The sequence below is a fragment of the Phoxinus phoxinus genome (genome assembly GCF_949152265.1).
Source record: "Phoxinus phoxinus genome assembly, chromosome: 7".
Classification (NCBI taxonomy): Eukaryota; Metazoa; Chordata; class Actinopteri; order Cypriniformes; family Leuciscidae; genus Phoxinus; species Phoxinus phoxinus.
Window position 1 is genome coordinate 20108049 of NC_136882.1, and position 27389 is coordinate 20135437.

General features: G+C 36.8%; 1 protein-coding gene across 4 annotated transcripts in view; it reads left to right on the top strand.

The window, feature by feature from the left end:
- The window catches only part of dgkg (diacylglycerol kinase, gamma), a 113648-nt gene that overhangs the window by 21479 nt on the left and 64780 nt on the right, over positions 1 to 27389 (top strand). For 2 of the 4 annotated variants that reach the window (XM_079618110.1, XM_079618113.1), the window contains exons 2-5: positions 15180 to 15493; positions 21172 to 21248; positions 23522 to 23542; positions 23993 to 24146. In XM_079618110.1, coding sequence (XP_079474236.1) covers positions 15433 to 15493; positions 21172 to 21248; positions 23522 to 23542; positions 23993 to 24146 — 313 coding nt within the window. In that variant the 5' untranslated portion in view covers positions 15180 to 15432. The remainder of the gene's footprint in view (positions 1 to 15179; positions 15494 to 21171; positions 21249 to 23521; positions 23543 to 23992; positions 24147 to 27389) is intronic. The other 2 variants (XM_079618112.1, XM_079618111.1) reach the window with 1 other exon arrangement.

The window sequence follows — 27389 nt, forward strand, 5'->3', positions numbered from 1 at the left end:
CTTGCTAATTTTTTGACCCTTCTTATTTCTTTCTAAGCACATCTGGGAGTTTCATGTGAAAGGCCAGCAGTTCCTGTCATTGAAATGGCATTATCAGGTCTCTTCCAGCCTCATCCCTAGGGTTTGATAATGTGACATCTTTAGCTGCCACTCTCATCCACTGTCAGAGCTCTTTCTTCCGGCTGCACGCCAGACCACAGAGATCTGTTGAGCTCTTCTGTGGAGAATATTACAAAAATATTACGCCATACCTTATCATACTTAAGACTGTGACAAGCAGCTGGGTGTGGGTTAGTGAAACTGGCTGCACATGGTAGCGCTGCTGTTGGCTGGACTGCGACTCCTGCGGCCCAGCCATGCTGTTTAATTCTAGAGCGCTCTGTGTTTATGGAAGCTGGGATTTTGATGATTCTGTGCCCCTCACTAACCTCTCAATCCCAGCTGTTAAGCCTGCCACTCTCTGCAGATTTTTCATTCATCACAGCCGCCGTCTCATTCTCCTGTGTATAAACTCTGTGTGAGCCTGTCCGCTGTCCTGCTGGAGCCGAGTGATTTCACTGCTATGGCTGGACAGCAGTGCACCTGGAAACACAAAGCCTCTTAATACTAAAATATATGTATATGTACAATAATGTTTAAAGGGTAACTAAACCCTGAAACAACTTTTTTTTTAGTTAATGATCTTTAAGACTGGGGCTTTATTAGTGCTGTTCATTGATTCGAGTAAATGTTTTGACATTTGGGTATAAAGTGTTTTAATTCTACAATATATGGTGTAAAAAGGTCTGAGTGTTGCCCTTTTCAGGTTGAACGGTGGCTACTGCAGTTGAATTTTCCCATTGGAAGTTGTGGTGCCGTGTGACATATGATGGCTCTGCCAACTAGCCACGCCTCTAGCATGAGCTCGCGCTGCTAAGGATGGAGAATATTTGCTTTGTGGGAATATTCGTGTCACTATTATTATTTATAAACATTTTAAAATCTCTAAAATTACTGAATATAAGACTGATAATTGTAAATGATAAGGGTTCATCCCCCCTGCCTCCACTGGTCTCTGTCCATTTTTGCAGTGTTTTTCAAATATTGCCAGTGGGTGGAGTTAGGCTCTGACCAGGGGTTTAGTTACCCTTTAAAGGTTGAGGGTTAGTAGTATATATTTTTAAAGAAAATAATACTTTTATTCAGCAAGGATAGGCTACATTAAATTCTGCAAAATATAGTTATATAGATTTCTATTTCTAATAAATGTGGTTCTTTTGAACTTTTTTATTCATCAAAAATCCTGAAAAGAAAACATCACTCCACAAAAATATTGAGTAGCAGAACTGTTTTCAACATTGATAATAATAATAATATGCACCAATCAGCATATTAGAATGATTTCTGAAGAATCATGTGACAACATGTGGTGCCTTCCCTAAGAGGCACAAAATCACTAACACGGACCTTTACATTGACTGTATTTAGCTCTTTTTTCATGAAACGGCTGAAGATGCATCTTTTTCATCAACACATGACCCATTAACACTAAGGCCTACTATTCTATATATCTATTTTTTAAAAAACAACCTTGCTATGTGTAATGTGCTATACTAACTGAGACTGGTCACAGCACTCGCATGTTGTTGCCCTATTGTTGGTTTGATTACTTCAATTGCTCTCCTTATTTGTTAGTCGCTTTGGATAAAAGCGTCTGCTAAATGATTAAATGTAAATGTAAACGTATACTTTGTAGAATGAACCATAAAGGGAATAACTACTTTCATGTAAAATGGTAAAAACAATGTAAGGGTTTGTTTTGGTTAGTCCATACTAGCAGCTTAATTTAAGTACGAAGTCAAAGGGAGGTCTTCATGATACAAAACATATTTGTGTGTGCGTGTGTGTGAAACAAACACAGCTGCAGACAGTTATTCTCTGGCACATTGATTCTGAGTGACTCTTCACTACACGGCAAAACCCATTTGGCTGACTAGCCAGCTAGCAGCGTGGAACTAGCTAGCTAGCACCAGATTTCATTAGTTTCCTCTGAATGAATAAATAGAACAGTTGTTGTTTTCGTAACTAATAGATGTTCTTAGGCACAGTGTATAGATAAGAACATCTCTTACGGTAATTCTGTTTCGAAATGGCCTAGTGAAAAAGCATGACGCAGTTAAAGTGTGGACTGAGAGGCTTGTAGATCTGGATAATTTCACATAATAATGCAGTTGTACTCCGCTTTGAGTTCCTTACTGTTGCATGCATTTCTAAGCATCTCACTAAAATTCCATTAATGTGAGATGTAAATTTGTCAGTGGAATATGACTTTGTTTATAGACATTGTATGATCCTCCTGTATTTTACGTATGGTTTGAGACTTACTGTATATGTATGGTTTAGAGTTGTTTTAGAGACATGTTTGCATGGAAGACACTTAAAACCTAATGAATGGAAACACAAAAGTTGAATGTAACCAATTATAAATTATACAGAGATGTTTACAGCAACGATTCAGATAGCCTAGGCTGCTGATGAGCAAGACTTTCCTGAAATATCTATTTGTTTGGAAATGAATATATTATTAGCTCACTGTTTAATTTTTGTTAAAACATTTCATGTTCAGTGGGAGGAAGGTCGTGACAGGACCTGAAGAGGGCGGGTGCAAGTGGATTTGTATTGCTAATTACGTTAATAATAATTTCCTTTGGTACTTTACTGAATGGTGCAAATATGATTAATAAGGTTATTGGAAACTCTGTGTCTGGGGCAGAGTGGGAAGGGATGTTATAAACAGGGCAGAAAATAAGAGAAAGTTGCTCATACTGTAGCCCTGTCAAAGCTCAACCGACGATCGCTGAGATTCCGGTTTATCTGTTCGCTGCTTTTTGATCCGTGAAGTTCTTTTCCATCGTGGGCTGTGCAGGAGTCCATCACATCTCTGTCACGCTGAAACTGTTATGTCGGTTGCACCCACATTACAAAGGCACAGTGTAAATCATTCGCACATTCCCCAGTACTACATAGAGAAACTATCTGTGGGCTACGTAGAAAGAGTTTAATAATGGATCTGAGAAATGGTCAAATAAAGAGGTACATGTAAAAAGAATGGTCACATAAATTCTACATGAAAAGGAGATGAATCATGGACCGAGCAAGTAGTTTGGAGAAAAGTGGGGGAGGAAGAGAGAGAAATGGAGAGAAAGATCTAATATAGATGTGAGGGAATGGTATAAATACTCCAGGGCTGGAGGATAATGGAGTGTCAGTTGGAGACAGAGGCAAATGGAATAGGGTACATGCATTTCTTCACTGCTAGACATGAGAGACCGGATGGAGAGAGAGAATAATGAGGCTCATACTGTTTAATGGCACTAAGAGGCAAAATATCTCTGGATAAGATCTGTGTTCACTGTACAAGCCTTTTGCTGGACAACATGATCTGTCCCAGTCTGGACCCTGTTCCTGCTGCAGTCTGATCTAGAGGAAAGCTTGTAAGTCAGGGGGAAAACACCTCCAGGGTTTAACAGTAAGGGTTCGGTGTGAGAGAGATTTCAAACATATTGGTGTAACGGTGCATTTTACTACATCTTGTGTTCATTGGTCATGTTTATGCCCTGAAAACATAAATATTTTACATTCTGTGATTTATTGTACGTTGTAGTTGGGGTCAGAAAGATTTTTTTTTTTTTTTTAAGATTAATACTTTAATTCAGAAAGGGGGCATTAAATTGATCAAAAGTAACAGTAAAGACATTTATGTTACTGAAGATTTGAATTTCAAATAAATGCTGTTCCTTTGAACTTTCTGTTCATCAAAAAATTCTGAAGAAAAAATATGTAGCATGGTTCCCACAAAAATATTAACACAATGTTTTCAACATGTATAATAAAACATGTTTCTTGAGCATCGAATCAGAAAATTTCTGCTACCACAGAAACCGAAAATTCTCGGGCCAGCAGCATGTGTCCAAATTTCAATCTTAACCATTCTATTTCATCAGAAACGATCTGAAAACAGGGCTTTAAGTGTAAAATACCGAACTTGTCCTTTAAAGGGAACGTGAGATGATGCTCTGATTGGTTTATTGCACGTTATGCCCAAACCACACCTTTGAGTATGTAGCTACTTCAGACCAAACCATTTTAGATTTGCGTCGGGCACAGGAGTCATTTTTCCCGCCAATATAATAGCAACAACGCCCGAGATCCACCCACAAAGTTACTTGCGTTTCGCGTTTGATACTTGCGTTTCAGATCGTTAAAATAGGGCCCATGGAAGCATTGTATGAATTACAGTTATTATTGCAAAGTAAAAACATTTTTTGTTGTCTAATCAGTATTATAAATTATGAAACAAAACATTTCCCCTGATGCATCAATTATGCTGCTAAAATTAAAATGTATAATTTTTGTAGTAGGGCTAGTAACACAAGACTTATTGGACAAGCAGAAAAATTGTTGAGTTCAGATCAAATTGTTAAGTGGAAATATGTTAAATATGCCACAAAATACATAGAAATTATAAAGCACAGGGTTTAAAGGGTCATGAAACCCCCTTCTTTCTGCTCAAGTCTAGCTCACAATATTTTTGAAAAATGCTACTTAAATGGGCATGGATGGCTGTGAGAATAAGGGAGGGGAGTGGGTGTGGTGTGGCACGGCAGGGGAGAGGGGATGGGGGATAGCTGTCATCGGCGTGAGGAAATGCTAGATTTTTTTTAGCTTGCAAAGTTAAAGTCTAATGAAATACACTGACACCTTATTTTTGTCCTTTCAAAAGTAGACTAACTGAATGCCCTGCTATATATTAGCCTAGACTCGAGTAATCATAATTATATTCAAAACATATTAATGTACATGTATAATTATAATGTCATTATAAAATATAGATTTGTTTATATTCACGGGTTTCACGTGACGTCACACAGCAGTGTGGCCGCCATTTGTAGGACCGAATCCAAACATGCCGTCTATCTGCTGTAAGCTGCGATAACAGCAAATCTCAAAGAAATGAGAAATTAACGTTTTACAATATCCCCAAAAACCCTGAGCGTCGTCAGAGAGGGATTGCTGCTATAAAGAGGGATCACTGCGTGCATAAATATCTTTTTTTACTATTCTACTGGCATTCATATTGTCCGTGACGGGGTGGGACTCCCTTGCCTGAATAAAAAGGATAATATTATTAAGGATTTTGTGCCTGAGGTGGGAAAATATGTTTTTTTTGGAGGATTAACATATCTTTAAAGTTGTAAGTAAAAAAAAAAAAGTTTGTTCTTAATGAAAATAATGACCCATGCATTTTCTGTAAAGCTGCTTTGAAACGATATTGTGAAAAGCGCTTTACAAATAAATGAGAATTGAAAATAAAGGTGTCCAAACCTCACTAACAATACAGGAGATGTGCTTTACCGACATTATTACCAATTCAGTTCAGCAATGCAGCGATTACTCGAGTAACGTTAATAACACCCGTTATCAAGAACATTTTCTTCATCTCCAGATTATATATTTTGGGATCATTAACCCATCCCGAAGTGAAGTAGAGGTAGGCTTCAGTGCTTTTAAATGCCTTGAGAGCTTCGCCGGTGTATGGAGAGGGATTGTGGACGAGGTAGATATAAACCGGGTGCGATTTGCCGGGGGGGATGCGTGGGATTTCCCCCTTTCTGGTCAATGTATCCCTGCCTGTTTAATTATTTTTATCCCCGGTGGGGATAAATTTATCGTCCCATCAAAGTGATCAGAGTGCTACTACACTAGTGGCGAGACGGATCACAAAACTTATCACGGATCCGTGGTTTGATTAGTAAATTTTATTTTAAAATGATTACTCACGGCGGTGATCCACTTGTCCGTGCTACACTTCTGTCGCGCTGCACTTCATATATAATGTAAAGACGCGTTTAGACGCGAATTGCTAACACAGATAAGGTATTTTCTATCATTTCACTGTAGCTAATCATCGCGATGTAAAGTTAACGTTATTGCATGATCACAGTTATGTGTGGGGAAAGATAAGCTATTAGAGTAAAAATATTGCGTTAGGCTACTTCATGAGTTATTAAAAAAGATTTTATAATTCCTGCACATGCAGTGATGAAGTTCATGTTCTCATGATTTATTTTTATGAATAAAAATGTTTCAAAACATCCCCCCCTCTGTTTTTTTCACAGATCGCACCATAAATATCAGCAAACGTCAAATCTGGCAAGTTTTTACAAGACTTTAATGGAGTCAGCAGTTCGTTTGGCAGTAAATAAGGATCTATACCTAAAGTATCTATTTGATTTAAGTACCGTTGCTTATCGTCTGCAGTGAGGTGTGCTATTTTAGTGTGCGACATCTTTCCAATCACCAGGGAGATACTACTCAATTTAACTCAAAGGTCCTAAAGATGGCGGCCACAACAAAAAAGTCACGTGACTGAAACCCATGAATACAGTACACACTATAAATGCATAAGCCTATATTTGAAAATAATTAATTGTCCCCTTAAAAAAAAAAAAGTTCTGTAGCCTCTACGCGCCTCCTGAACCCCATAATAAAGATGACAGTGACATAGAAATTTGGCAAATAAAACGGTCAGGGTTACATTTCAGACACACACACACACACACACAGTTTTTCATTTCTATCCTTGTGAGGACATTCCATAGGCGTAATGGTTTTTATACTGTACAAACTGTATATTCTATCCCCTTACACTGCCCCTATCCCTAAACCTACCCATCACAGGAGACATTCTGCATTTTTACATTTTCAAAAATATATAATTTAGTATGTTTATTAACCCATTCCCCTCATGGGGACCGCTGGCTGGTCCCCACAATGGAGGTGATCTCAGGTTTTACTATCCTTGTGGGGACATTTGGTTCCCACAATGTATAATAAACCAAGCCACACACACACACACACACACACACACACACACCAGGGGCGCAACTACCCAGTGTCAGAGGGGTATGCAGCAACAAATTAGCCCCCTCCCAAACAAACAAACAAACAACAACAAAAAAATGTAATGTCCAATGTGATGAGTGAGGAACGAGTGAGAGTTAACAGATTAAATAAGTACAAGATAATCATTTATAAATAAAATTGAACTCTGTCCCTCTAGGGCGGTTCGGGGGCATGCCCCCCAAACATTTTTTTGTGCTTTTTAATGTTAAATTCATCAATCTGGTGCACTTTGAGAGTTCAAAATTAAAAGCTCCAACCCATATTCAGTGTGCAAATTAAACAAAGATAAATTCAAACCTCTTTTAGTTACAGTGTCTGTCTACATTACACTACTACATAATAATAGTTATAATATTAATCCCATGGTAATAGCCATATATTGTAAAACAAATGCACTGAAAAATAAAGGAAACTTTCATAATTAGTTTTGTACTAATTTCTATACTTTACATTAAAGATGTGATTGGGCCAGCCCAGTGTCAATCAAGAAAAGAACCAATGGGTCGCTGATCTACGTGTTTCATGAAAAATGTCAGAAAAAAAAACTAACGCTGACTTTTTTTTTGACCAATGGATTACACCGGCACAAACCCAGCGCCGCCAATTAAGCAAAAACAAAACAAAACAAAAACGAATGGGCCGCCGATGTACGAATTTTATGGGCCGTTAAGACAAAGACAAAAAAAAAAAAAATTATTAGATATATCGGCCCAAAAAGCACCCCGATGGCCAGTATTATGAGGGCGCCTATTCTAGCCTGTTAGTCCTCTAAAAGGTTATATAACATTGAGGAAATGCAGAAATTATTTTAAAAAACGCACAACAGCAGCTCACATATAGAAAATACCCCAAAAATATATTTATTTAAAAAAAATAATAATAATAAATTACCATCGCTTTGGTGCCCCCCAAAGAATTTGCACTTAAGAATTTTGTCTGATGTATGAACCTTCATGTCGTCAATGATTTGTTTTTTAATATTTCCTTACATCTACTGTATGTCATCCACCTTTATCATATATGCATGTAGTGTACTGGACCTGGACCAGTAAGATGGTTTATTGACATACCGGTAAATGGAAACATTTGAAATCAGTTTACTTTTTGAAATGTGGGTGTAGTGCACTTCTCATTCTTTTACATGTTTTATGTTTACATGCATCTGATTTAACAGTATATGAGAATGATGTTGCATTATGTTTTGCTTTCTTGTGGACTGGTACAAACACAGATCCCATAATGCACTGATTCACACACACACTCCCTCTGATACACACACACAAACCCATAACCGCTTTCATTTCATCTCCTTGCTGCAAACTTATGACGTCAGGTTGCCTGGCAACTGTCTGAGCAAACAGAATCCCTCTCTGCAGAGGGGAGGCCCCATCCTGTTGATCAGCACGTGGCTCGAGCAGCCCATTAACACACACACACACACACTTTTGCACAATACAGCCATTAACTTTGTTTCTCGATCGTTCCTTTAATGTAGCCTACACATTTCCTTAACTGGCCTATTAGTGAATTCTGCCCTTGACAGTAATAACTTATGGATGTACATCTTACATTGTTAAGAGGAGAAAAATACTATGAGTGATGAGGGAAACCCACACAGGAAGAAATGTCTTTCTAACCGTAATGAGGAATGGAGAAAAGTGAAAGGCAGTTTGCATGGTGGGAGGATCAAAAATATTTTCCTTCTTCTGGTGATACTAGAATTAAATCCTTTACCACAAACCTTTTATCTTAATAGATGACGGTTATGTCTTTATAGTCTATTTCTTGTCTCGTTTTTTCACCTTGACTCTACCTCACATTTTCCACCTTTTAGCACTCAGTACGGCACGTCTCTTTTCATAAGGATGGAGCAGGTGGATTTGATTTTTACAGCGTTCTAGCAGCAGGAAATTATGGCACCTTGATAAAACTACATTTTCATCCTGTCTGTTTGAGACACCACAGTAACATGATCTCATTCTTTAACAAGACCCCATGGTGCTTTAGTCTTCTTCAGATAAATAGCCATTTTTGAACCGTGAAATCAACATCTGAAGTATGATTTCAGTGGTCATGAAAATTGGCCCATGCTTAGGCTACTTTTAGGACTGATAATTGCCATTAGACCTCGCAATTTTATATTACAACAACATTTAGCTCATTCTGCTCATGTACTGCAATTTTTTTAAAGTATTTTGGAATTTTATACAATTTGGCTTTTGATTTCCAGACTGTTGATGTCTGTTTAAGTCTTAAAATATTTAATGATTAAAAAATGTATTATAAGAGAACTATTTAAAATGACTTTAAAAACTAATAATAAATGATGGACTCAAGTATTTTTCAACTAAATATCTTTAAAAATACAAATAACAAAGAAACACATTATCAACATTAAAGCAAAGACAAACAAAGAGTTTTCAAAGTTTAACTTCTTTTAACTTGACACGGCATCTTAAAATCACGTCTATCAAGTTTAAATAGAAAACAATGGAAAAGAAGCGCAGTGGACTGCAAACGCATTCTGTGTGAAGGGCCCTACAGTATATATGCTGGGGATTCGGTGGGGATTCTGAAGTGCTTTATGTGAAAAATACCTTATGTGGTTTAATGCTCAACCACAACATCACTGGTTGTTGTTTTGGAACATTAAGCCATGTTAAACATTCTTCCCATTAAACATTTTAAAACATCTGTGAAGGTAATGTGGATGATCACTACTGAATGAACATAACAGCGTAGAAAGACACAAGCATAAGACGGTGTAGAAAGAAGAAAGAATCGATTTTTCCCCACTCCTCTTAGTGTAGCAGAAATCGGAGCCTCTTCCCTTGAGCAGGATGTTTTAAATTCACTATGAAGTCTCTCGAGCTTTGCGAAATATAACATAAGTTTGGAATATTTTGATCCTGACTTGCAGATTGTGAATAACCTTTGCTAAATGTGAAAAAGGACTTATTTTAGGCAGAAATACAAGCCTCTCAATACGAGCACTTGGACTCAAACCAACCCTTTTTGTTGGCTGCGATGTTCTATGTTGTGCTAATTTGGCACATATTTATAAAGTGGCTCAGCACAGTTATGACAAGTTTTTATATTATTTATCCTAGACCGTGTTATTGATATCATGTTTGGCAAGCTGAAAGGAGAGTTTAATTTTGGGAATCAAATATATTGTGTGTAATCCAGAGTTAATACTTTTGGGCCTTGTCCCATAGGAATAGTTCAATTCTATTTTTGGTCTCTATGTGAAATGTTCAACAAGGGAAAAGCAAATTCACTTTGAAGTCACAGATGGTAACAGAAATTACGTCCTTGATTATGGACCAGTAAATCATTTTGAAGTAAAATGAATAATGGGGGAAAATGTATGATGTCTCATATGAATTCTCTTATTAATGGATATGCAAGTTGTTTATGCTTATGGTACACAGTCATGTAGGGTTTTGATGAGTTATCACTGTCTTTCTATTATTTCCATACTACCAGACAGGCTGGCATGATTGGATTGATCATTTAATTATATAGAGATAATCATCGATAACCAAACTTGATTTGAAGCAATGTTTCAATTAGTATCCTGTTTCCTTTATTCTGCGGATGCGTTTTTATGCAGGAGTGGCATGTAACTTTATGCATCATTATTTTTAAATTCAAGAAACACAAAAAACATAAATGTAGTATATTCTTTGTCCGAGACCGGACATAAGTTAAAACAGCTCTGTATGTATTTTAGTCTAGGTCTAGGCTAAGCTTGGTCTGTGAAACCAGGGGTCAGGGCTTAAATACATGGGGAGTAATTAGTATGAAACAGAATGGGTGTGATAGAACTAATTAACAGCCAGGGAAACTATGAACTCAGACACCAAAACTGAACATTCACGTTACAATCGTCTGTCTGGCCATGCACTGTCCTCAAGAATGTTCAATAATAGATGTCAATGTGGAGAGTTTAGTTGGGTTGGATGATTTGAGACGTCAGAATAACAGGCAAGATTTCACACACTGATAATCTCTGCTTTATTGTGTGTTTCAATACAGTTATACCATCATCTACACCATCTTTAGCTTTATTTATCTAACACTGATTGCCATATTTTCGTTCTCAGTCATCCACTCATTGTTTATCAGTTTTTGCTTCCTTTGTTTGTGCTTTTACAATGTTTTCCACAGAACTGAATTAATCTCAAATGAATCCCATTCCAGTCAATCAAGAAAGTTTTGTTTTTTATTTTAATGGTAAATAATACACTTATTTCATTTATTAATTTATAAGCACACAGTAAATCAGCCTTGATTGTCTCTTATGACAGTGTCATAAGTGTTTTCCTTTTTGAATGATTTTGTTTATTTGCTCTAAACCAGGCAAACTAGCCTTAAACATAAAATATCTGTAGCCATTTGAAAAGAGAGGGAACCACTGCATTTTAATCACGATCCAAACAAAGATGTTACACACATGTAGCATGAGCAGATGTTTTTTATTTGAATTAGATTGTTTAATTTAATGATTTAAAGCAAAAACAGAATGGTCTGACTGTAGATTTGTGAAATTCTGCTACAAAAGACACTTGCACAAACAAACAAAAAGCAGATGGCCTAAATGAAAATTCAAATTCACTCTGTGACAGTAGGTGGCGCTTATAGAACAGCAGAGGTTTCTTTCAGTACCGCTTATAAACACTACTTTATACGGAGGTAAGAGGAAAAGAAAATGTCATTGAAACTTTTCTGAAGACAGTCAGTTCCCAACCCCGACCCCCAATTCAATATTTAAATATGTCTTCCTATATTCGAGAATCGCGAACAGTGAGCTTGCTGTGCCTGGGATAGTATTTGCTCTGCATGTGCGTCTGTGTTCACTTCTTTGTGTCCGTCTTCTGTGTGTCCTGTCTCTGGCCTGTGTTAACGTCCTGTTAGCCTAATATTTCCACACAAAAGACATTTTGGGTAATGGTTGCAATGTAGTTTGCGTGTCCGCAATAGAGTCCGCAATAGAGATCGCTTGGCCAAAAATAAAACTTAAATACCCGGTCGACTGACCATAAATCAGAACCAGACGATTTTTGCTCCAAACACATGATCCGCAAGCGGCCGGTTCCCATTTATGGTCGGTCGACCGGTGCTTCTCTATTGCAAACTCTACAACGGTATTATGGTACATATTCTTCAGGGTGCATGACATCTTGAAACACCTAATATTAATTCATTGTATTGTTTTATTTAATTGATATATTTTTTTTTTACCTTGGCTTTAAGACTTTTTTTTACACTTTGTGTAGGCTGTTTTATACTTCTTGTCTTCGTCCTCCCTCGCGCTTAAACTCTTTTCTCTGTACAACACACATCACACATCGCTCTGTGCTTTTTAAGCCAGTGGGAATGAACTTACTCCCTGGCATGCTGTAACTCATGGCAGCCCTATCAACTCCATTGATTTTTGTCTTTTTACTCTGTCTCTTCCTCTTCTCATCATGGCAGTTTCTCATGCGTCGGCTCCTCTCACAGATTTTATGTCCGTTTCTTCCCTCCCTGTGAATGTGCTGGCAAAGTGCTGTTGATTTCTCGTTCTGCTTAAACTCTTCGGGAGTGTCAGAACAGGGAGAGAGACAAAGCTAGAGAGAAATAGAGACAGACCGAGATTATTCAGCAGACAGAGAGCGAGGGACATTGATTGGTGTGGCATGCTGAGCACAGAAGCAGGCCAAGCCCATGTGAGTCATTTGCAGAGTGGCCCTTTGAACTCCGAGCTATATGGAGGAGCAATGCTATGTTGTTTTAACTGGGTGTACTGGAGCGAAGACAATGTCCAACTGAAGGCAAAGAGCATACTGCATGAGTTCTACACCTTGTCAAAAACAAAAGGAGATACATCATTATTTTTAAGGAAAATTGTATGGCTCAGAGGTTGCTTTTTCTTATCCCAGGAGGCTTACTGTTGTTCTCAATTGTGTTTCAAGCCTAAATCTTGTCTTATACGTTTATTGTAAAATCTCTTGAATGGAAAGAAGTGAGAGAATTATTGCAGATGTTGTTTTTCAGATTTCGTCTAAAACTGAAAGCAGGGGTCTTCAAGATTTGACTAGCTCAGATTTAGCTAAAAGTTTAAAATCTATTGAGTGAACTTAAAATATGATGTGTATTTCAGTAAATTAATATTGTATATATATATATATATACATATATATATATACAAGGGATGCCAAATTAAAACATTTTAATTTAAATAATTTAACGCATTTAGCACTCGCCTCGCCCCTGAACTAAGTAGGTCATTGTTCATATAGTTGATTGGTGATGAGCATGATACAACTCACTGCGTGATGGTGCCTATAAAATGCAGTTAGGGCAAAAATGCGTCTGTATGAGTTTTTGACTCTTTTATGGGAATCTTTAGGCACCTCACGAATCACGATCCAATTCCAAAACAATTCTTGATTACTTTTTTTTATGTCTTATTAATTAATTTGTTGACCGACTTGAAAATATTAAAACCTTGTTTTTATTTAGTTGTTGTAATTATAAGTACTTTTTAAAATAATTATAAATAAATAAAAAAATCATTAAAACAATTGTATGTTAAGAATTGTAAATATTAAACTAAAAACATAAAAGCAAGTAGTAGCCTAAATATTAAAGAGGAACAAAGAAACTTATTACTCCCCCCTTCTATGTAAAGAAACATATCCTGTGAAGCCCGTGAATGTCCTTGTAATTTGTTTCAACCTTTCTGAACTTTATGAAAGATTATTTTATTGATGTTAGAGTGGTGTGTGTGTGTGTGTCTGAGGAATTGGAAGCAAGCAGAATACGGTTGTTTCTAAAGCACACGCAGCATCATCGCGCATCTGGTTAAAAACTAAGCTCAGAATCGATCCAGAATCGTTGGAGAGAGAATCTTGATGCATTGATGGATTTTTTACCTCCCACCCCTAATTTTATATCAAATTTATAGTTAAGCAATATCAAATGAGTAACGAGCACAGTATATATTTTACACCCAATATTGTCTACATTCTTGCTTAATTTTTCCAACGAAAATATTACCTATAAAGCCAGTACTGTTGTACATCTCTGAGAGTCACACAGTGGTGTTTCATTTGCAACGAATCCCCGTTTTGAGTGAATCAATCATTTAATCATTTAGCAGACGCTTTTATCCAAAGACTTACAATTGAAGAGAGCAGTAGAAGCAATCAAACCAACAACATGTTGTGACCAGTCACAGCTAGTCCAGCACAGCACACATAGCAAGGATTTAAAAAAAATAGATAGTAAGTGTTAGTAATATTGAGTCTAATGTTGACGAAATAGATGCGTCTTTAGCAATTTCTTCTTTGAAAAATGTTCTGTAGGAAATGCAAACAACAAAAGTTGTCTAAACAAGATGTTAGAGTGGGAAAAAAGAGTCAGTTGCACTGTTAGTATAGTGATGAGAGCTGATTAGGGAGAGGAAGTGTGGATGAGACCAAAGAGGATAGGCAGGAGGGTGAGAGTGAGCGTAGGTTATGCCGAAAGGTGACCTGTGGAGGAGTGTGTGTTGTGTCCTGAGCCAGGTTGAGGTTAAGAGTGAGGAGGAAGTGATCTGAGGTGTGCATTTCTTTTTACATGCTTTTATTTTACATTTACACACCCTTGTGCCGATTCAAACCTGTATGACTTTCTTTCTTTTGTGAAACATGAAAGAATATATTTTGAACAATGTTGGTAACCAAACTGTTTTGGTCTATAAATATATCTAAATACCAATTCAGATGCAGCTTCTAAAAAAAATCATGACCTTTGTAACCTAAAAGTTTCTGTAATAAATTTTGAAAATTTTTAAATAAAATATTGAAAAAACTGAAAGGTTCAAAAATGGTTCTGTCATCGTTGTGAAAAACATATAGGCTATATATTAATATATTTTGTCATGTGATATTATATTAAATATATGGTATTATTGGCCAGAATGAAAATGATGGCTGAAGTGGATGAAGACCGCTCTAGAGGAGACACATGTGAGACTTCTGGAGAAGCAGGACTTAAGCAAAAGTCTTCATGTTCTCTCCATTTCCTCTCTGAGAAACAATTGAGATATTACAGGCACGCAGGCTCTGTTGTCATTGGTCTGTTTGCTAGAATCAGAGACCTTGTAATAAATGTATAATAAATAATGCTTGACATACGTCGATAACCTTAAATCAGCTTAGAGACGTTACTAAATTTGTTTTTCTCTCTGTCTTACTCTATAGATAACTCCGGTTGACAGGTCATCAGTTGCTCATCTCACCACAGCAGAGCTACTCCGACCGGTGGCACGGCACGCACCTCACCTTCACACTGCCCTCGTCCTTTCGCCAATCCTCATCAGGGACGCCAATTCACCATCTGCTCGTGAAGGAAAGCAATATGAACATGCCAGATCATACCATCTCTTTCTCATACCTCACCTGAGGACAATCAGCTTGGTTCCTCCAGCTCGCCGCGAGCGCTCTGATCAGCGAGATGGGAGACTGGGTGTGTCTGAGCCCAGCCGAATTCTCCCAGCTGCAGCAGTACAGTGAGTGTGAGTATCTGAGCACAAGAAGCCTCTCCTCTGACCTCTGGCGGGTTAATTGGAATTGATTTTGGGGCTGCTAGGTGGATAAGAATGGATGGGATGTTTTATCGGTCCATTTAGTTGGTTCTTGGCCATGCTTTTCGATAGCTGTACCTCTTAGCTCCATTGTTTAAGCTGATGCTTTGCTCAATATATTATTTTGGAAGATGCTTACACATTCTGAGGCCGACCCACTGGACTTTTAGGAAGCAATGCTGGGAATGTAGGCTGTATTGACGTAACACATCAATGTGCTGCCAGTGCTCTCTGCGTCGGTATTGATTAACAACGTTTAATGCAGTTATTGATGCAGACCACTTTATGAGCTAAACAAGCCTATGAAATTTTAAAGTGATGGTCTTGCTTATCAGTTCACATTTTTTTATTTTGCAAGGGATCTGTGATATGATTTTGAAGGAGTATTGAGTGGTTATATTGATTTGATGGAGAAAAAAAAGTGAAATTGGATGCTAAAGCAGGATCAGATTTTAATTCAGCGAGTTTCTATTATTATAAGGGCTTTCGGTAAGTCTGACTCATCTTTTATTATAGGACTGGGTGTGCCAGCGCATATGCATGTGTAATGAGGAGGACTATGCTTCATCTGGTGAATAAGGACCGGCTCGTTTGTCATTCTCGCTAACTACTCCATTCAACCTAAGAGGAAGCTTCACTTGCATTAGCGTTGATGATATTTTGAATGTTTTCTTTACTAAGTTTATTGAGCATATTGTGTATTCGGCAGATATCAAAATAGATGGTTGACTTCAGGCTAGATCTCAAGTGGCAAGAACAACATTAGAGTGCGAATCCAAGAATGCAAACTTATTTTATTATACTAGTATATATAAATTTAGCTGGCCAGTTGGCTAATTGTGATTGGCAGTTCACCATTCAAGATTGAGGATGGAACAGCCACGCTGGTGTACATAGTAGGACAATGGATTGTGGGTAGCAGCAGGAGTCAACACCATTAGCTGCACTGCTGCCAGAAACAGTGTTGTTGGTTTGATGCTGGCAGCGTAGAGATCAGTGCGAAAGTGTATTTCAGAAAGTCTTCTCTTTAAAAGGCGGTCTGATACAGTATGTCATTACACATTCTGACGGTCTTTATTATTTTCCAAAAGCATGAACATTTATTCTGATTTTTAAAAATATAAAACAGACACAGGTGTACTACTGCATATTATATTTGTTGTATTACAACTCTGAGCTCTGAATATTGTAAATTTCTAGGTGTTTTTATGGACTTTATTCAAGCTCAGTAATTATTGTTTTATTTATTATTATGTTTTTATGTTTATTAAAATGTTTAAAAAAAACTAATAGATACTTTACAAATATATTACACAAAAAATAAAAATAAAAATGTACAGGAAGAATGGTAAAATAACATGAATCTGTTTCTGCGTGGTCTATGGGCACTTTATTAGGTTATAATACAGGATATTTTAAGAGTTTATCATTGGTCCATCAGAGGCTCCCATATCTCCAAGAAGGTTTGAATATCACACGTTTATTTCTTGACAATTGGACCCTTCCTCGGTTACATTTTTAAAAAGAATTATGCACACCACAGTCGACTATTACCTCAGCTGAAATGTTTGTTTTGTTTTCTAGTAAATAAAACAAAAACTTTTTAATGCTCTTTTTTGATTCAGTTTCAATGTAGATTAAAAGTATGTGTGTAAATATGCATTTTGACATTTTCTCAATTATAAAAAAAAACAATTTAGACAATATTAATGAAATAATATTCATAAGCCAACACATTTTACATACTAAACCTCTAAAGCCACTGATGTTGTGTGATTATCTGCACGGCCTGAGTGATATGAATTTCAAAGAGACCTTTGTGGCATTTTAAGAACTTAGCTGTAGAATTACCATGACATTTTCCAAATGGAGCATCTATCTGTGCTTTGTGACTTGTTAATTGGCTTGTAGGAAGCTGGTAATAAATCTAAAATACTCATAAAGTCAGGAAATTCACATTTCTTTTGTTTGGGGCGACCCCTGGTAACAGATTGGATTAAAACCCCTTGAGGAACAGAGGAGACTGAATAATCAGTCAGAAGTGCTCTCAGCCTGGACTCTGCCATCATACCATTTTTAAGGGATAATGCCTTTAGAAATAGCGCATGCATTATGTGGAGTATATTTTGGGATATTGGACACATTTTCATTAAGAATTCAGTTGGTGTGAGATGAAGCATTAATCTTTACACTTTACATCTCACAGATGAATTGCCAGGCCTGTCTGGCTGTAGCACAGATTTTAGCATTACTGTAAGGTAAAGATATAATGGTATGAAAATTTCATATCACGATTGTAGTGACCTAAATTATGACGGTTATCAGTATTACCACTTTATTGTTAAAATATGATGGAAATGTTCAAAAAGTACTTAAACACACTGAAATCAGTTTTATATCGAAAATCAACTGCAATTTTTGTTTGCAAGCATAAACATTAAAATAATAACACTAAGAACAGCCAGATTATAAATAGCTAAACAAAAAATGTTGCTTGGGTGACTTAAGAAGTAACATGCACAAAATGTTTAAATTTAAGTTTTGACAAAAAAAGTTATAAAATGATAAACCTCACATTTTAGCCTTTAAACCGTTTTCAAGATGAGAGATGAAAAACGATTATAGGTATTTTATCTGCTCCGTGAATAATCGTAGATACCTTATTATCTGAATTTCTGAGATTTTTAAAAAGTATTTTTCCTTATTTTCCATTTTAAATTCGGTAACACTTTATTTTACAGTGTCCTTGTTACATATGTTACATGTACTTACCATAGTAATAACGGTACATTATGCATAATTACATGCAACTAACCCTCAACCAAACCCTATACTAAATACATATTGTTAATTAATATTGCCTTGTACTTAAATACATAATTACACTGTAAAAATAACACCTAAAAATAAAGTGTAACTGTAAATTCTCTGCCAGTTGTTGTGCTTATTGAACAGCAGAAATAGAGACATTTCCCCGATAACCGCTGTACAAAAAGCAGTGCTGCACTTATAAACACTAATTTATTAGGCACCTAATTTTATAAGACCTATTAACACCAAGAACGATAACTAACAATAACTGTATTAGCGATATCACTCTGTTTATTGTAAACGTGCGCTGCAGTTATCTGATCTGCCGCTCAGGGATTTCATGGTTTATCGTCAAACCAGTTACTGTTTCATCCCTAATTATGAGTGAATTAATTATGAAACTCTGTTTACTGGTTCTGTCATACAACGCAGGCTGTCCTCAAGAGCAGACAGTGTGTATGTTCTTTCCACTGAGTAATGTGTAGGCTCAGCCAGGTGCTAAGGAGTGTATTGTTTTGATTCAGTGGTGTTAATACTGTAATCAGTGGAATACATTTGTCATCTCTGCAAAATGAGCTGCTAATTGAAACTCCAGTCACAGCAATAAGATCCCCCACTATTAAAACACCCAGACACACAGATCTGTTTGTAGGAGGATGTGTTCGCTGCCCACAGATGCCCCAAGCTGTTTGGAGTTTAGTGTCAGTATTTAAGTCAGTGAGTCTTGTACGTTTAACAGTGTCAGTCCGTTTGTCTCAGTCCAAAGACCTGAGATTTATTTGCCCTGTGTGTTTGACCTCTGACATCACACTTCATGTTCTGAATTATGATCTGAAACTATAACAGCTCGTAAACCTCTGATTGATAGTGAAAGTGTGATGTCAATCTTTCCGACCACAGAAGTCACCAGACTGCTTTGTTCTGAGTTGCACATCTTGAGGGAAGACTCATTTTGCTCAGATTAGTGGGTGCAGTTTTGTTTTCAGTCGGGGTCTGTCACATTCCCTGCTGCCTCCAACTGTTTTCCCCTTAACCACTGAGTCTCTATACCGACTCACCTCAAACTACTGCTTATGATTTGAATATCGGAATTTATTTTTATCCATTTAAACAGATAGTTCAACAAAAATGATTGTAATGTCATTATGTACTCACCATCATGTTGCTCCAAACCGGTATGTTATTTATTCCATGGAGCATGGAAGTAGACATCTTTAAACTCTTATCTGTACAAAAATAGTTTATATAGTGACTGATCTGTCAACCTCCAAAAAAGATATTAGTATGTATTTCAAGTTGTCATATGTATGAGAAACAAAATATTTTAAAAGTGAACTGTGTCGCTGTAAGCCACATCAAATGGTGGCTTTTCATTTCCCTAATGGTGGTTTATTATATTTTTTCCCATACTATTATAATATGTTTTAATATTTTGAATTATTGTTCATTTTTATAATTTCAGTTCGTATTAACAATTGTGTTACTTTTGAAAGTTTTATTACTTTCCTGTTATTACAGGCTCATTTCTCCTGTCCTAATGCTAGTAACACACAAGGTTGCATTATTCATAAATGTTTTTCTGCTTGTATTGCTGCTAAATTGTAAGAGAATTGGCTAATGAAAGGGTCTCACGTAAAGGAGATGTACTATAGGACATCAGCCAATGTTGGGAGCTAAATCGTTTAGCAAACAGTAACAGAGTTACAGCTTGCCAGTGAAGCATGCTTTGTTGATTTGTTTCACTGTTGATGCTAAGGATATAGTTCTAATCAAGTTTATCAAAATAATATTACTAAGTGAATATTCATAGATAAATGGATTTATGAATCTTTTTTTTTTTTTGAGTGGAAGACCGCACACAAAGTGTCAGCTTTTAGTCAGACATATAGTTTGTTAGCATTTAATGTTTAGCATTCAATACAAATCCAGCTTGTTTCTGCCTCCAGCAAGTGCAGTCAATTGTTTTTAAACTGTCTTAAAAGTTGCATTTGGTCAGATCAAAGACTTGTCCTCTTCTTTACATACCCTTTTTTCTTCTTTTTACAAACCACTTTTAAAATTTAGAAGATGTTTAGCTTTTATATATATATATATATATATATATATATATATATATATATATATATATATATATATATATATAATATAGAATCACTACGGTTCAAAAGTTTGGGATTTGTTAGGTTTATTCATTTTTTGACGTCTCTTACAGTATACTCACCAAGGCTGCATTTTTAGATAAAAAAACACAGTATAACAGTAGTAATGTAAAATATTATTCTAATTTAAAGTAAAAGTTTTCTTTTTAAAAAATTTTTTTTTTTTAAAGAATGTATTCCTGTGATGCAAAGCTGAATTTTCAGCATCATTACTCCAGTGTCTTCAGTGTCACACGATCCTTCAGAAATCATTCTAATATGCTGATTTGCTGCTTAAGAAACATTTCTTATTATTATCAATGTTTACATTTTTTTGTGCTGCTTAATATTTTGGTGGAAACAGTGAACATCAACATTCATTGATGAATAGAAAGTTCAAATGAACAGTATGTATGTAATAGAAATAAAAATAATTTTAAACCATAATACATTTATTTACTGTCACTTTTAATCAATTTAATCAATCCTTGCTGAATAAAAGTATCAATTTCTTTAAAATAAAAATTGTCCCAAAACTTTTAAACAGTAGTGCATCTAAATATTTCCATGCCAATATGGGGTATCTACACTTAAACAGTACGTACATAAGTACTCTATATCCAACTAATATTTTTTCCTTTTAATTTTTCTCTTGCACAGATTCCTCCAAGAAGCTTAAAGATGTCCTTGAAGAGTTTCATGGAAACGGTGTCCTCTCCAAGTACAACCCTGAACAGGTATGTAAGGGGCCATGGGTCTCTCCTGATTAAATGATCTGTTTAGAGGCAGCGGAGCCTCTGGCTGTGACTTGACAGAACACCAATACAACCTGACTCAGGGCTCAAGTCATTACAGGAAATGCTTAGTCATCCGCTCCCCGAAACCAAGTGGCCAGATATCACCTCCTATTAGAGAAGGTCCTCGCTGACATCATAAAGCCCATGCATCACGTTGCCGTGACAACAAAGCCAGCGGGCAGCCTCATCTATAATTTGCTTTATGGAGTGTCACCATTATATTTCTCTCCTCTCCTCCGCACTGACGTAAATAAGATGCTGCTCGGGGTTTGGCGCCACAGGTTGTGACCCAGAGTCTTGGCTGAATCAATAGAGAATCGGCACCGGTGGCAGTTAATGGGTCTGAAGCTGACGCCAGGTTGGCTGTGGTGTGAAATTGCATGCGTCGCATTGTTCATTAATTCAGTTGTGACCACCTATGGATCATAAAGCCTGAAAGTATCACAAAATGGAGGTGACATGCCATCAGTGCCACTGTGCTGCCTGCTTACGATGACAGAGCGCTGTATTTCACTCATGGTACAGCCGTGATTGACTGTCTGACTACGGCTGGGCTGTAAATATCCTTCATCGTAGCTTCAACGAGTCACGGCTCTTTTGAGTGCCTTTCAATAATGAAGTTTAATTAGGGTGACTCTGTAACCTTTGTCAAATGACGAGTGTCTGTAAAAATGGGCGCCGGTGAAAGGTTAAATAAGCGGTTCATTGTTTCCTGCATTATTTGTTAGCGGAGTCAGCCTCTCTGTTTTGCACGTTTGAAAGTCAGACAGGAAGTTCTTCTTACAGCCACGGGTGGTTACGCTGCTTTTCACCTCCAAATCAAACAAACGTTTTTGCTATTACTGAGAGACTCATTTGTGTTCAGTTACTTTCACCTTCCTGTTTTTTGGTGTGCATCTGTCCAACGTTTGCAGCCCTTCAAGCGTAGCCCCCCTTTGCATGCAAGTTCCTCTCTTCCACCTCTAGTTCCTTCTCTCCTGTTTTTGCTATAAGTTTCATTTCAGCAACTGGAGGAATCTAATGAATTTAGGTTTGTTAATTTCTTCATTGGTATGATTAACGGTGAATGCACTCGCAGTCCCATGAAAATGATCTTCAGCACAGATGTGTCGGTGCATTTGTGCCAGCACCCGGTTATTTACCTTAGTGAATTATGTCCTAAATCACGCAAACATGTAAATAAATTCCACTATCATATCAAATCTCTTCCAGGGCTTTTAGTTTTACTTTTTTATTTATTTGTTTTTTTTTATATATATATATATTTTAGTTTAACTTTTGTTTTTGTTTTGTTTTGTTTCAATGTTAGTTTTTGCTCTATCATTGTTAGTTTTGTTTTTCAGAGTTTTCTAGTTTCAGTTTATATATATATATTTTTTTAAATTATATTTTATTTTTGTTTTATTTTATTTACAGCCTGGTGTTATTGCTATCTGTTGGCCATTTAATGTTTAACGTCAGTGGGTTGTAAAGAGTTTTATAATATACTGTATAGCTAAAATTGATTTTTACTGTTCTTCTTTCAGAATCCTGAAAAATAATTAAGCTGCACAACTGTTTTCAACATTGATGATAATAAGAAATGTTCCTTGAGCAGCAAATCCGCATATTATAATGATTTCTGAAGGATCATGTGACACTGAAGCCTGGAGTTATGATGCTGAAAATTCAGCTTTGCCATCACAAGAATAAATTACATTTTAAAATAATTCACATAGAAAGTAATGTTTCACACTATTTTTACTAGCTTTGGTGAGCATTGAAACTCTTTCAAACATTTTTAAAAAGTCTTATCAACCCCAAACATTTGAAGGTTAGTGTATTTATTTTTCCCCCAGCTATGCTAGCTTTTAATTCAGTCAACAATAATGTTTGGATTTAGTTTTCATTAAGAGTAGTAAAGCTTTCCCCTTTTTAGTCTTTTATTGCATATGTTTCCCCCCATTTTGTCACTGTGATCAAATTACCACCTTAAAGAAGTAAGTCAGGATTATGCAAATAAACCTGCAGAGCAGCATTAAGTATGATGCGCGTGGACTAATGCCATACAGCATTAAAGATGGAATAATGTGAATCCATTCAGCATCAGAGCACCAGAGGATATGACGGGTAACACCATTCTCTGACCGCCTCCCTCTGCACGAACAACCACTGCAGTGTATATAACCCATCTCTCCCTCTACCCTCTCCATATATCTCTGACCGCCACACAGAAGCAAGATGTTCTCAACCAAGTAAGATGTTACTTTCTGGGTTTGCATGTTCTGTGGTTCGATGTGTCTACAGACTGCATGTCCCGGCCCATCCCTGTCTAACAAGCAAGTCAAGCTTGGGTCATAATGTCTACTGAGGGTCAAAGGTCGTGCCCAGTGCTTTTCTGTGTTAGCCATGTGTCTTCATGGTGTTTTTGTAACCTCAGATGATTTTCTTTCTATAAGCTGCAAAAAAAATTAGCAAATGTATGTTTTTACTGTACTTCAATGTGTGTCAGTGAGCTCTCTCTGTATTTTTGTTGCCGTGTCTCATAAAGAAATGCTTGAGCGTGTCATTCATGCCCAGAGACAGGAACATTCTGTCTGCTGATAAAAAAAAGGAGCAGGAAGCTGAATATTCATGGCTTTACCGGTATTTCATTTCACAGGTTTCCCATCTTCTCATTTCTCATCAACTCTTGTCTCCTGTAGCCCATCGACTACGAGGGTTTCCAGCTATTCATGACGACCTACCTGGAGAATGACATCCCTGAGGAACTGTGCAAACACCTCTTCACTTCCTTCAAGAGCAAGAATGGCGGAGGCAGCTCCCCTGACACCTCTCGATCTGGAGCAGGCATGCTGGGTAAATAGTCTATTATAATGTCTTTGTTCTATCAATAACACGCTGTAGAAGTCTGGATTTCATATTCATATTAATGGTTTTAATAGGTTCTGAAAATGAAGTGTCTGTTTCCCTGAGGTTATTTTAGGAACTGTGAATGAGCAACTGTATCGAAACACTACTACCCACTGATACAGTACATGTACAATTGGGTCCACATTGGAAACCTGGAAATAAGCAAATTATTTTTCTACATTTTGAAAAATGTAGAACCTTATGACAAAATAAGGAATGTTTACGATTTTGCACTATTTCTACAGTAGGTCACTAATTAAACTTTTGGAGTTTATGTCAGCTCGAGCAATGCTGTCATTAAAGCAAAAGCGGACAAACCAAATACTAAGAAATTCAAACCAAATACTAAGATGATATTTCTTCTGGCCACTGAAATGGTTAAACTGATCATTTAATTTCTAAGGAAAAGATATACACTACTGTATAAAAGTTTGGGGTTGGTATGGTTTTTTATATATATTTTTGACAAAGTTTCATATGCTCATCAAGGCTGTAATTCCTTGGTAAAAAAAAACAGTAATATTTTGAAATAAAAATCATTATAATATGCTGATTTTGCTGCTCAATAAACATTTCTTATTATTATCTATGTTGAAAACAGTTGTGCTGCTTAATATATTTGTGGCAACTGTGATACCTTTAGGATGTTCAAAAGAACAGCATTTATTTAAAATATAATTGGTTTGAATTAACATTATAGCTGTCACTTTTGATGAATGTGTTTGATTAATTTGAATGTGATTGTATTATTGAATAAAACTATTCATTTCTTTCCAAAAAAAATTTTCGTACTGACCCCAAACTTTTGTACTGCAGTGTATATGACATAAAATAGTACTTAGACCTTTGGTCTCAGACTTTTGGATCCCTCTGTACCTATTTGAATTAGATTGGACTATGCATAACCAGTTTGTGTGTAATCCTACATATAACAAACACACAACCTGCATGACTAAAATAATGAACTGTTAGACGCCTGAAGATTCCACACACATCTGGTGAGCAATTGCTTCCGTGTTATGTCGGAATCCTACTCTTGGCGGGAGACCTGCTCTCTGTGAAGACTAGACAAATGAACAGATTTGACTTCTGATGTAAAAGTCCACTATAATGGAAAAATTCTGGTGTCCTTGTGTCTGAATACCTCTACTATCACTATTGATCTGAGGTGATTTAAGATAAATATCAGTTGACTGTATGAATAGTTTGACAGCCAACAGTGCCATCTAGTGCCATGATTTCTCTGGACTGGCAAAGACAGTACAATCAGTGATTTCCGTTGGTCCCTTTGCCCTTCATGCAACTCAGTCAACACATTTTTTTATTTTATAAACACCTTGTGTTATACTGGTTGAAACTCTCTTCACATCCTGATAGCAATCAATAATAGAAGTGGTAAAAAATATAAAAAAATATTTCGGGTCGAATGCAATGATATGATGTCCTACCTGCCTGTCAACATATGTATTTCCATACCTCCGCACACCCTGCTCACATAGTCATCACAGGTCATCAGCGTGTTCCTTAAGGCTAGAGTTGTAGACAGACAGTCACCGAGCACCACAAACAGCAGCCGCCCTTTACAGTTCGTCCTGAATCAAAACAACAAGTTTATGCTATGTGCACGCCATGTCGTAACCGTAATTTAGAGAAGGCAACCCGTAACGTTTAACTGGAGCTGTTCACGTCCTCAGACTTGCATTTTTGCGTTTTTTTTTTTTTTTTTGTCAACACTATCTATGCTGAAATGCATCTGTAGCAGTCAGGTAGTACAAGTAAGAGCTCTACATTGTTTATGTTCATGATTATTTTAATGCTATGTGCTTTGAGACATGAAGTAATTTAATGCCGTCTCTTGCAACGCTTTGCAGATTCTGCTCTGTATGTGAATGTGAACGTGTGTTTTGAAGATACGTGACTTTGGAGACTCTCTGAAGGGAGGGTGGGATCTTATACTTTCAAACCTAGCTTGCTATTGCTAGCCTCTCTGAAATTTCTTACCCTACCTTTAATGCTTAATGAGAAACAGTTATGACATTATGGTATAACTCTACAATATTAATCTGTCATGACTAGTTGCGCTTATAAACTCTCCCAGCTATCTTCCTCTGTCTTGCTTTACTTCTGTTCCACTTTACTTTGACCTCTTCAGAGCCCAAGTTTATTGATGCAGGCATCTCTATAGAGAAAGGTACCACAGCAAGTACGGTGTGATTTGATTGGACAGAGACTTGCATCGTGGCTGTAACTCCCTTCAAAAGCATGACTTCACCTGGTGTTGTTATGTGTTGTCTTGGTGTGTCTTGGCAGCTGTTTTGATTTATTTGTGTTGATGTCAAACAAAGCAACCAGTGATAGATTAGATTTTCATCAGAGGTATAATAGATCAACCACTGTGCGACTGTGGTGACAATCGTGATGTATGTCAGTACTTGCTAAACGCCATCAGCTTCCTCCCCAGTAGCATTTCTGCCATGTGTCATTCTACCCAAACTGTACAGTTCAAAGCACTGTGCTCGGGTAAACTGACCAGTAACAACAAGCAATATCAGACTCTTATTTAAGTGCTCAGAATAGCTTCTCAAGCACAATGTCTGCTGGGTTCATAACAGGCGTGTACACATTTTGTTATGATGTTCATGAAACCAGTTTATTCTGAATGAGGGAGTTAGTAATCAGCATAATACACCATCTCCATATAAGGGCTGTCCACACAAATTCTCCTGTACTGCCATTTGTCACTCTCTGCAAATGTATCCTTACTAAAGAGTGTAAGGGAGTTTTCACACCTATAGATTGTTTGTTTTGGTCCGAAACAGGGACTTAATTTGTTACAATGTTGCAATTTCTTTTTGGTTTTTGTTCGCTTTCACAAGGCAACCAAGTACAACTGTCCTCTTATTGGTCAAAGTTTCCTGTGTCATCCATCAAGATGATTGACAAGTTCGCTCCATGAGCTTTATTTGTAACTGTCAAGACACACTCAAACACTATACTACATTCGTATTAATACTGCAGCAAAAAACACTCTCTCAAGATCACACGACACACGCGCACACTGTACGAATGTTATAGTGCAGCTAGAGCAGGCTTCATCGGGACAGCGTTTTCATACAGAGAACATTTTAAGATGAAGAGGTGCTCCTTTGGTTTAATGTGATCACTCACAGAATCACGACTGCTTTTTAT